The 10708-nt window shown below is 51.1% G+C and overlaps 2 protein-coding genes across 3 annotated transcripts; one reads left to right on the top strand and one right to left on the bottom strand.

Annotated features, from left to right (window-relative positions):
• The first annotated feature begins 22 nt into the window (after positions 1-22).
• On the top strand, positions 23-1489 carry SAPCD1 (suppressor APC domain containing 1). 2 transcript variants are annotated; one of them, XM_011379909.2, is made up of 5 exons: positions 23-167; positions 412-552; positions 1041-1140; positions 1222-1325; positions 1394-1489. In XM_011379909.2, the coding sequence occupies exons 1-5, from the start codon at positions 54-56 to the stop codon at positions 1487-1489; spliced, it is 555 nt and encodes a 184-aa protein (XP_011378211.1). In that variant the 5' UTR covers positions 23-53. The 2 variants fall into 2 exon arrangements, 1 of the variants encoding a protein (XP_011378211.1); XR_002777146.1 differs by lacking the exons at positions 23-167; positions 412-552 and having other exon boundaries at positions 1061-1136; positions 1260-1325; positions 1394-1464.
• Positions 1490-2359: 870 nt separating this feature from the next.
• On the bottom strand, positions 2360-10693 carry VWA7 (von Willebrand factor A domain containing 7). The gene is given in 23 exon segments (XM_023523070.1): positions 2360-2549; positions 2626-2830; positions 3018-3093; positions 3095-3166; positions 3245-3298; positions 3300-3547; positions 3857-3949; positions 4050-4202; positions 4314-4446; positions 4940-5102; positions 5104-5117; positions 5636-5770; positions 5944-6056; positions 7082-7251; positions 7371-7422; positions 7425-7470; positions 7473-7546; positions 7549-7571; positions 7966-8068; positions 8694-8790; positions 9299-9562; positions 9868-9906; positions 9908-10693. Coding segments are annotated over 23 exon segments (2703 nt in total). The 5' UTR covers positions 10094-10693.
• Positions 10694-10708: the final 15 nt, after the last annotated feature.

Raw genomic sequence — 10708 nt, 5'->3', positions numbered from 1 at the left:
GGACCAGCCCTGGCCACCAGTGTGTGTGGCTCCACCCTTACCACATCAGAGCCATGGACAGCCTGGGTCCTGGTAGGGTGCCCCTGGTGCAGGCCCCCTACACAGTTCTGCTGCTACCACTGGGGACAAGCCGCCAAGACCCAGGAGCCCGGAGCTTCTTCCTCTGGGTGAGTATTAGTCTAACAAGGGGACCCAGGGAAAGCCCCTCTTCCTAGATCTGCCCCCTACATTTCCACTCAATTTTGAGGACTCATAAGTCTTCTCATTTGCTTCCCCTTGCCCTCCAGATCCTCAGTGGTCAGTCCAGGCTCACATTCCATGACCAGACAGTGAACCCAAGCAGGAGTTGTGAGACCATGGCCCAGGGTTCTGTTGTAAAGTGAGGCAGCCTCTGCTTCTTGCATTTTCTAGCTGCAGAGGATGCAGGCTCTGGAGAGAGAACAAGATGCCCTGTGGCAGGGGCTGGAGCTGCTAAAGCATAGCCAGGCCTGGTTTGAAGGCCATCTGAGGGAGGCACAGCAACAGCAGCTACGTGTGGGGGCCCTTGGTGAGGTATGAGGCTGCCCTGAGGTGTGTGGGGATGGGGAGCAGGGACGTGTGGACACAGCCTGACACCACCCTGGAAAGGAGAGAGTTAATGGGCAGGGATCACGAATTGGAAGCAGCATTATAATGACAGGATGCCACCAAGTGTTAAGTTGGTGTTCATTGTTGGGATTGGAGGAGGCTGGTCTGCATTCCATTCAGAGGGACGTGATTTGGATTACTCCATTGGCATGGGGGAGTGGCTGGGATTATTCCAATGGGTCAGGGATGGACAGGGAGGATCCATAAAGAAAAAGGGGGTACTGTGCTATTTGGGGGGGATGGAGGAACTGGACTGTTAGAGGTGGAGTGAATACTGGATTTTTCCACATGTCTTGGAGGGGTATTGGGATGAGAGGATCCAGATGGAAAAGAAGAATGGCCTGTGGTGATAGAAGAGTGGCAGATAGACCTCAAATTTTCACCACATTCTCAGCCTCCAACTCCTCCTTTAGAATTTTCTAACAGATTTATACTCAGAGCCTGGTGGCCCCCAGTTGGCCCACATTCAAAAGGTGAACATCTGGTTGCAGAATCTGATTCAGGGGAAGGTGAGTTTATTGGTTTTACTTTAGACTTTTGGGAAGTTGGGGTAGAGAGGGGACTTGGGGTCAACACTGGTTTTACGGAGAACAGAGAATATTCCCCCTGTTCTCTCCATGTCCCTTGAACAGGCTAGTTCCTGCGCCACCCAGGATTGGAAGGGAAGGCCAAGGAAGCAGAACTTGTGGCAACAACAGGTAAACTGGAAGAGAGTGGGGGAAGGGCAGAGCACAGATGCCTAAACTGTTTCTCTGCTCTCCTCCAGGAACTGTCAAGGCAGCAGAAAGGAGTCATTCAGCCAAAAGGGGAGATGGCTCAGTTGGGCTGCCCCAAGGGGCAGAGGGGCCCTACCAGTGTCTAAGGCCTCCTCTCATTCCCCTCAGTTGGTGACAGAGGAGGTTGAGTCAGAACCCCCAGCCTCCTTATTCTGCCTAATCAACTCAACAGCTAAATAGCTCCAGGAGGTGGGTCAACTGGAGCCCAAACATCTTGGTGTAAAGTTTCTTCTCTGCTCTTGAAAACTTACATTTTATCTTCTTGGTATCTTACATTTATAAATGATCTTTCTTTGAAATCCCTCTGGGGAGAAGACATGTTTATTGAAACTGTCTTTCAATTTTAAATACAAAAATAAAATAGAAGCTTCTTTAGAATTTCAAATAAAAACAATTCTATAAATACCACTTCCTACCCCACTCTCAACCTTCCTCTTTTCCCCATATATCTCTCCCTCTACCTGAGCTTGGGAGGGCAAGAACAGGTAATGGAATAAAGATGATACAGAGAAATAGAAAGCAACTTTCTCCAAAAATAAGTCTTTAGTTTGGTTCCTACGAGGGTTAGGGAAAGTGCACTGTGGGAGAATCTATTGCCCTCTATCCCAATCTCGCTAAGAAAAGAGAAGGGACAAGTGCACGAGAAGGAAAACCTGCAGCCCAGCCAGGAGAGGTAGGTAAGGTCCTGAGGCCCATGTTACCTTCTAGTAGGGCAAGATTGAAAACTGCTCTGGAGGAGTTATAAAGTACAGCATAGGGAATAGAGTCAATAATATTGTAATAACTATGTATAGTGCCAAGTGGATACTAGACTAATGAGGGAGATCACTTCGTAAATTATATAAATATGTCTAACTATGCTGTATATCTGAAACTAATATAATATTAAATGTCAACTCTAATTGAAAAATGAAAAAGAAAATAGCGCTAAAGACCCATCCTTCTAGGAGCTGTTGTCACCAGAAGGCCAGGCCTAGGAGGAACAGCACACCTTCAACTGTGCCCCACCAAGGTTTGCCTGCCAGCCCTCCCCCAAGCCCTGCGGGAGTCACGGAAGAGGAGGGAAGAAAGGCGGGGCTGGCTGTGGTGAAAACGGGGCCAAATGAATGGGCAAGGACAACAAGCTGGTCTTGGGGAGAAGAGAGACTGTTAGGGTGTCTGCACCCAAATTAAGCCTCCCCTTGCCCTGTCTACTCTGCAACTAAAAGTGGGGGTGCCTCACCTGTGGGGCCAGGCCAGCACTAGGAGCCGGAGGAAGGCGTGGGTAGGTGGCATTGAGCTGGCTTCTCGACCCATCGCGGTCGCAGTCACAGTCACCATCACCGCGGAGTCTGGGATGGCTGAGTCTGGGACCTCCAGCCATAGGCGCCCCCAGGCAGACTCATTCTGTTTCAGGCGAACCCTGTCCAGTGGGTACAGAGATCTGGCTGAAGTTCCAGGCTCCGAAGAGCTGAGATTCAAGGGACCGACCAAGTGCTGGGGTGGGGGGTAGCAGAATCTGAGGGCCAATAGGGAGGGGCCAGAGGTGGGGCTTAGAAAGTGAGTACTACATACCCTCTCCCCGAGAACCGCAATGTGGGGCCAGAAAGAGGACCGAGTACTCAGTGGCTTCACCTGGAGAGGTTGGGGTGAGAGCGAAGCTGGAGTTGGCAGATGCCTTAAGATCGAGATCCTGAGGGCTAAAAAGCTGGCGAGGCTGAGCAGGGCCTTGCTGCCCGGGGCCAGGAAACCTGGGGCGCCACGAAACCCGGGGGACCACTGAGCTGCAGAGGAGGGCAGGTCAGGGGAGGAGCCTCCCCAGGTCTCCCTAGCCGCAGCCGCACCTTCCCATAGCGTCTCACCTCCAGAAAGACAGGGACCACAATGCAGGTCTGGAGAGCCGCCTGGTGTAGGCCTCAATCCCTCTCCGTGCTGGCCAATCAGTTCCAGAGAGAAGGGTCCGACAGCGGACAGAAGCGTGGACGGAAGCGCGGCAGCGAGGAGGCCTCGCTCCCGGGGTCCCTTGAGCTCCAAAGGCACCCGGTCCAGCTCGGCACCCTCCGGGAACCCTCCAAAGACGACGTAGAAGAAATGCAGCAGAGGATCTCGAGGGTTACCTCTGGAGCCTAGCGCTGTCACTTCTACCAGAAGCTGGGTCTGGAGACCTGGGACATGGGAGGGGCGGGGAGAACAGTGGTCTGCATGAGATTCTGACTGAGAGAAAAGAATGAATGGCTTTCAGAATAGGGGTTACCGCTGGGGGAGGGTCAGGAGGGCATTCTGGGATGCTGGAAATGTTCTGAATTTTTAACTGAGTGAAGGCTCCATAGGTGTATTATATGAAACCCATCAAGCTGTATACACTTCAGTTTAGTGCATGTTATTATATATAAATTATAACTCAGTAGAAAGTTAAATATACATATAATTTTATAAATATAAAATTAATGAACAGGTCTGGGGGGGAGACGTACCTGAAACTGGCTGAGTCAGGGGATAGAGGCCAGGGTGGAGGCCATCCTCCATGGGAGTCCCAAAGTAGAAGAGGAAGTCCAGGGAGATCTGGGCTGAGGGAGGTGAAGGCAGAGACCTTCCTGAATGAATTTAAGTGACATTGCTCTTTGTGTTCCTGTCTCCTTCCTTTCCCAGGAATATCTCCCTCCTTACCTTGCACTCTCACCTGGGGGTTGCCCTTGGCTGTGACCTGGATCTCTCAGGTCCCTGTCTATGGGGGGTCATTCATTGTCACCATCCAGAACTACCCAAAGCAGCGAGTGTGACCTAGAGGCCCCTGGCCTTCCTCCTGGCCCTGGGAGACCCCTGGGTGGGGGTGGGGAACAAGAGATTGTCACATAAAACAATTATTTTCCCTTAGTACATCACCACTCATTCTCCATTCTTCCCTATGCCTTGAGATGCATACGGAAGTACCTTCAGGGTTCCTGATCTGGGAGCTGCTGACCTCCCTGTGGATCTGGATTGTGACTCTCTGGAGCAGTCCATCCACATTGAATACAAGTGGCTTCCCAGGCACCACAACAGGAGGTTCCAGGGGAAGGAGCACCTTGAGGGATGGGTAGGACCAAAATATGGGGACAAGATAAGGCATGAAATGAGGTGGGAGCAAAGGAGAAAGGTGGAGACAGAAAGAAACTAAGTCACAGCTGGAGAAGGGATGCCAGTGAGAGAGGGGCATAGGACCAGGAATGAAGTCATGGTCAGGGACAAAGTTGCAAGCAAGGGATTAAGGATGAGTCAATCATTTCTTCTCCCCTCCTTAAAATATGGCAGGACTTCCTGTGGTAGCTCCAAGGACAGAAAATTCGAGCCCAAGATTGGGGGGAAGGGGACAGTACTAATACGGAAGGAGCAGTGTTGAAAGTGGGTAGCCGTGGATCTCAGAGGGAGAGAAACTTCCTTTCCCACTCTTCTGACACCTTTCTGGCAACACAGCAATGGGAGCCATTCCCTTTCTCCTATGAGAAAGAGAAATGCAGTGTCACCCATCTCTTCAGTTCTAAGCTGAAAGCATTGGTCCCTCCGTCCCTTACGCTTACCAGGTCAGCTATGCTGTCCTCAATAATATCTGCTACATCTCAAATGTGCTGATCTTTGGTGAAGATCACCTCTCCTCCTGAGGCTAGGACCACCACTTCATATGGCTCAAAACGCAAATGGGACAAGACCTCACGCTAAGCTCAGCCCTGACCCTTTGATGGTCACCAGGAATGTTACCTGTGTCCAGAAGAGAAGCCAGTAATTGAGGTGTCCTAGGTGCCCAGAAGAGAAGCCAGTGATTGAGGTGTCCTAGTGCAATAGTAAGGTGTCCTTACTATTGTACGTGAGGGTCTCCTGTGCTCCAGCTTTCCACAAAGCTCATGATTAGTGGTAAGGTCTCCGTCTACCATCTGGCTGCTGCACAGCATCTCCCAATGACACAACCCCCCGGCCTTCAGTTAGTAGTTGTAACTGTCACCATATGTCATCCACATAGCAGATGTTGTCAGCTAGATTTCCAATTCTTCAGATGGTTTTTCAGGGGCAGGTTTAAATATAAATTCAGTATCATTAAGGGTAGGGCCTCCCCCTCTTTAGTGTTGTTAAAGGGATCAGGAAACGTTCACTTTTCCCACCCCATGCCAAGCCTGGTTCAACCACCATAGTGTGGTATGAATCTTATTATGAAATTGTTGTCATAGCATCTCCTGCATCCCTGGTTGGCTAACTTTGGGTCTCCCACCAGCTATGCTCACTCTGCAGCGCTGCTCCCGAGTCAGGGATTCCACCTGGTTGGTGTGAAAGGCATCCTTGGGGGAGGCATCAGTGAAGACGAAGATGTCTGGGAGTGGAGGTGTGTGCAGCAGGGCCAGAAATACGGGGGGAAAGGACTGATATTAAAAATGGTGGCAATGGGGAAATGGGTAGAAGGCAATATGGAACCCTGGAGTGAAGCTAGTAGAACAGAGCTCTGAAGGCGGTAATGGTTCCAGGAAGGCTTTAGCGCTCCCCTTGGAGGTGGGGCCTATAAAGGAGAGGAGAAGAAGTAGGGGGCAGGGCAGACCTCCAGGGCTGACAGGTACATCTCAGGCTCATCTCCACCTCCCAAGGTATGGATCTTATTGAATTGTTGCCAGAAGCTGTCAGGGTCAGTGGTTGTAAAGATGAGCCCAAACCCTAGGGAGGAGAAAAGGGGGTTGAGATGAGTAAGGAGAGGGCTCCCCTCATTCTTACCCAGTCAAGAGGCCCGCTGTGCTCTTGGGTTGGACAAGTATTGAAATAACAACATTCCCTTATATTTATATAGGTAGGGCAGAGCAGGGACCTCATTTCCTTAACAAAATGGCATCACTTCTTGTGGTTCTGAGTGGACCTTTTTGGGTATGCATATAAGTATAAAAAATCCACTGGGGCTTCAGTTTTCTCACCAGAAAAGCCAGAGAATTAATAGTACTTACATCAGAAGGTTATTGGGAGGACTGAAGGAGTCGATTTTGTAAATGTAAAAATAGCGCTTTGACACATAAGTGACTAAATTCTTAATTATTCATTTATTCATATCTTCATCAAATATGTGATAAGCCCCTATTAATGTGAGCTACTATGATGTTTATGTAGGCAAATATGACTCAAACCCTGGCCTTAGGGAATTCTCAGTCCTACAAGCATTTTATTTGATGATCATTTCAAACCTGGGAGATAGGCAGGATAAGGCAACTAGTGACACATTTTATAGATGATGAAATTAGGCAAAGAGGTTAGATGACCAGCCTAAGGACACACAGTAAGACTGGTCGATGCAGGCCAGATTGTCTGACTTCCATATAGCAGGGAAAGGAGTACCATGTAACTATCTGTTTCAGATACTTCACAGAGACCTAGACCCACCAATGCCTCAACTGCATCTCAATCTCTGTCTACTGGAAATGAAGAGAATTGAAAATCACTTATTAGTACTAAAGCCTAAGAAAGCAGAGGCCACCTGCCTAAGCATGGATCATGATTAAACTCATATGTAAAGTGCTGCCATTTTAGAAGCAGAGGAAGAAGTGACTGATTGTTCTCTGTATGCACACAGATACCCAGGAAAGGCTCGCTGAAGGATCATAGGAACTGCCATGAGGCCCATTGCCCCACCAGTGTCATTAACCCTTTGCCCTGGGCTTTTCCTCCCTTCACTATCCCAGCCAGACCTCAGTTACCTGGGTCATGGAAAGGCACCAGGACATAGTGGATGGGCTCCATGGGGCTGCCCCGTCGCTATTGCACAATGTGGCGAGCCTAGATTTTTGCAGTGTTGATCTTCTCACCCATACTACCCATGGTGTCCATGATGAAGCTCAGGCTGGAGGCTGGGGTGATGTCCAGCAGCCTGGGGAGTAGCCCAGTGAAACAGTGAAGGTTTGGCACATTTGTTCCCAGCCCTGGGTTTCTTAGCTCCCCCAGGAGCACTTACCCCTTAGGGAGCCCCATCTCTAGGAGGCCACTCACCTGGAGAGATCTCTGTCTCCCAGGCAGCTTTGCAGGAGGCTGAAGGCCTGAAGGAGGCCAGAAGGGCCAGTTTTGCAGCCTAGAGGTGCAGCATGTGGTGGCGGGGGAGAAGCCTGGGGATGTACTATGCTTGTTGATGCCTCCCTGTGGTGACTGGGAGCTGCTCTGGTCAAAACAGCCCCATGGTTACATTTCCCTGGGTTAGGAAAAGGGATCTGGAGGGAGGAAGTAAAAAAAAAAAAAAAACAACCTCTGCCTCCTAAGCAAATGTGGTCCTTTCTGACCTGGCCTGACCCTCTCACTGCTTAACAAAGGATCAGAAGTAGGTGATGACATTTCATGGAAGGAAAATCCCGGGTAAATCCGGAGGGTTCAGTTACACAGAACATAATGGATCCCTTGAGCCCTCTCACACACACACAAATCATGGCCACCTCAGTGGGCCTTCATCCACCAACCCCAACTCAACATCCTCTCCTTTTTACAGCAAGTGGGGCAAGGGGCTTAGAGGACTGAGATCCCTGGGGGCAGGGGCAGAGGAAAGGAAGTGACTTTCTCCTATTACTTCTGGGGGCTTTCCTGTCTGCTATCTGGAGGCTTGGAGGGATGAGTTCCAAAGTAGCCAGAGGTGAGGACTGTAAAGCTCAGCAAATTACTGGGGCAGCTCAACTCACAATCAGAGCAGGCAGGAATTTCTACTGAGAAGAGAAGGCAGAGGTCCAGAACCCAAGATTCTACAGCTCCCAACACTTATTCCTGTCTACCCCAAGCTTTTTCAGCTATTCCTCCCAGTTGGGATAAGGTGAAAGCTCATAGGTAGCCTTCATAGTACCTTTCTAGGCTTTCTGAACTAAAACCTGGAGTTCATGGGCTGGTAGTGAGACTGAGTATTTGAGACAGACCGTGCTAGAAAAACCAGCAATGTAGAGATCAATCCTATGGGGATTATGCCCTCTGTGAGCTATGGACAGGAAGTGAATTTGTAATGGACAGGAGGTAGCTTCTGGGTCATTGTTCAGTTGGAAGGTTGAAGACTGTGAGAGAAAGCCCTGTGTGATCCAGTGGGTGGGCAGAGGGAAGTCAAGTGAAAGACAGAGAACTCAGCTGAGGTCTGCAGACCTGGTCCTGGCTCTGTCTTTCCCTGTATGACCTTAGGGAAGCCACCTAACTGACCTGGCCTTTAGTTAAACTGGGAGACTTCACAGGTCATTCCAGAGATGACATCACATCCTATGTGACCTTGGGATGTGACATGGTGGCTGGGTGGGCTGAAAAGAGATGGTTCTGTGAGCTCCCCCCTAATCACTGGGATCACCGCCATACTTTGTGCCAGGCTTCTGAGTTCTTGCTTTGGCCAGAGGAGATGAGAGTGTGGTTGCTGCTTTCCCAGTTCCACCCAGTTGCTGTGACTGTAGAAATCCTGATTCCAGGGAAAGGAGGAGAAGGGGAACAAAGCACTAGTCTGTTTTCACAATCTCCAGCCCTAACTCACCACTCCTTCAAGTTCCCCACCCGGAAAACCTTCTCCCACCCTCACTACTCATGTCCAATACCCCAAGGCCCCTCCACTGCTCTCTCCCCAATGCCTAGACCAGAGCTTTACTGAGGTGGGAGTCTCCTAGTGTTTCTTCCCATCGCACTCAGAGTCCAATCTCGGGTCTTTCAGTGGCCAACCAGGCCCACCCTTCTGACCTTGGCACCTTCCTCTCTCGCCCTCACTACTCTGCAGGCTAAATGGCTTTCCAGCTGTTCCCACAGGAAGCGCTGCCAGTTTAGAGGTGGGGACTAGGGAGTAGCCTCAGGATCTTGGCAAACAGTACCCCAATTCCTTCTAGAGTAAAGGAGGCATGGTTAAGAAGGCACCATCTGGGAGACTGGAAGACTGTCAGTGAAGACTCCGCTGACCATTTTCTAAACTCTGTTATCACCTGCAAAGCATGAAGTGCAGCCCTGAAGTGCTGGCAAGCCAGGGTGTGGTCAAAGGCTCTGGCCGCCACCAAGGTTTCCTGCAGAGCCCCTACCAGGAGTATATGTCCCTGGCCCGGCCTCTCAGCATCAAACTGCAAGTCATTTGGCAAAAAGTCCTGGGCTTCATTGGCACGAGACACCTCATCTAAGGCTGCTCGGAACCATCAGGAAGGAGATCCAGGTCCAAAGTAGGCAAAGAGGTCATCCGCGGGAAGGGTGTGACCCTGGGAGAGTGGGTGTGTACAGAGGCTCTAGGAAAGCCCCTCGGATTGGGCCATTGTACACGTTTCCTCAGCAACTGGCACTCAAGGCTGAGTGTGGAAGGAATTGAGGGTTCTGGCCTTACAAAGGAGGGGTAATCCTGGACCCTCTTAAGGAGGGGAGACTCCTATATCAAGACCAAGGCTCTTGGTGTTGTTGCTGCAGGGGGTAGAAATGGGAGGAGAAAGGGGGGCCCCTTCTCTTGGCAAGGAAGGCCGTCAAGGAGTAGAAGTCCCAAGGAATGGGGGAATCCAGCTGGGACGCTTACCAAGAAGTCCTTAAGATGAAGGGAGGGGTGACCTGGGGGGCGGCTGCTCCAGGAAAAGCTGCAGAGTGACATTGAGAGCCGCCTCCTCGCTATGGTCCTGGTGGGTGATGGAGCTGGGGACAGCCAGGAGGCTCCAGATGTTGGGAAAGAAGGCAGATGCAGAGGGTAACAGCAGCAGTAGCACTGTGGGGCCCAGGTGGGATAGGGGCATGTCACTGGGGATCATAGCTGAGACATGGACCTGGGGGACAGAAGGCTCTCAAGGAAAGAATGGTGATCCCAGGGCAGGCCCTGTGTCTCATGGACACCTGCCTGGGTTCCTTTTGCTTTGCCTCAAGCACCTCACCTGATCCAGTCCAGCTTCCTGCCCTTTCCCCAGTCACCCAATCTGAGGGCCTTATCAGGCCAATAGGGACATATAGCTGCAGGAGGGGTCTAAGACTCCTCCCCCAGGATACTCCTCCCCACTCAGTCTGACACCCTCCATGCACAGGAAGTCCCCGCTATCTGGTAGCTGGGTCTCCAGGCACGACTGCAGGGCTGCCTGGTGTGGTGTCGCAGGGGACTTAGGTCAGTTATAATTAACCTGAGCCAGACTCACACTTGGGGGAGGACAGAGGCCCAGCAGGGTTGGGGCAGGACTATAGCTCCTGGCCCCTGAGCTCATGTCGCCCAAGCCACAAGCAGCAGCCAAAACCACGGTGGGCCTCCCTTGGCTGCAGTACGGAGATGAGTAGAGTCAAAAGGAGGAAGTGAGCCAGCAGCACAGTGTGACTCAGGCCTGGCTTGTTGTCAAGGACTCAGAAAGATGCACTTCTGCCCACCAGGAACAGGCACCTCC

Source organism: Pteropus vampyrus, unplaced genomic scaffold (assembly GCF_000151845.1).
Source record: "Pteropus vampyrus isolate Shadow unplaced genomic scaffold, Pvam_2.0 Scaffold378, whole genome shotgun sequence".
NCBI lineage: Eukaryota > Metazoa > Chordata > Mammalia > Chiroptera > Pteropodidae > Pteropus > Pteropus vampyrus.
Note: the sequence above shows the minus strand (reverse complement) of the source record. Positions and strands in the feature narration are given on the sequence as shown.

Coding starts and splice junctions, on each gene's coding strand:
- SAPCD1 (XM_011379909.2), top strand. CDS start 54: ATGGACAGCCTGGGTCCTGGTAGGGTGCCCCTGGTGCAGGCCCCCTAC. Junction 168..411: donor CCCGGAGCTTCTTCCTCTGG/GTGAGTATTAGT, acceptor TGCATTTTCTAG/CTGCAGAGGATGCAGGCTCT. Junction 1,141..1,221: donor TCTGATTCAGGGGAAGGTGA/GTTTATTGGTTT, acceptor TACGGAGAACAG/AGAATATTCCCCCTGTTCTC.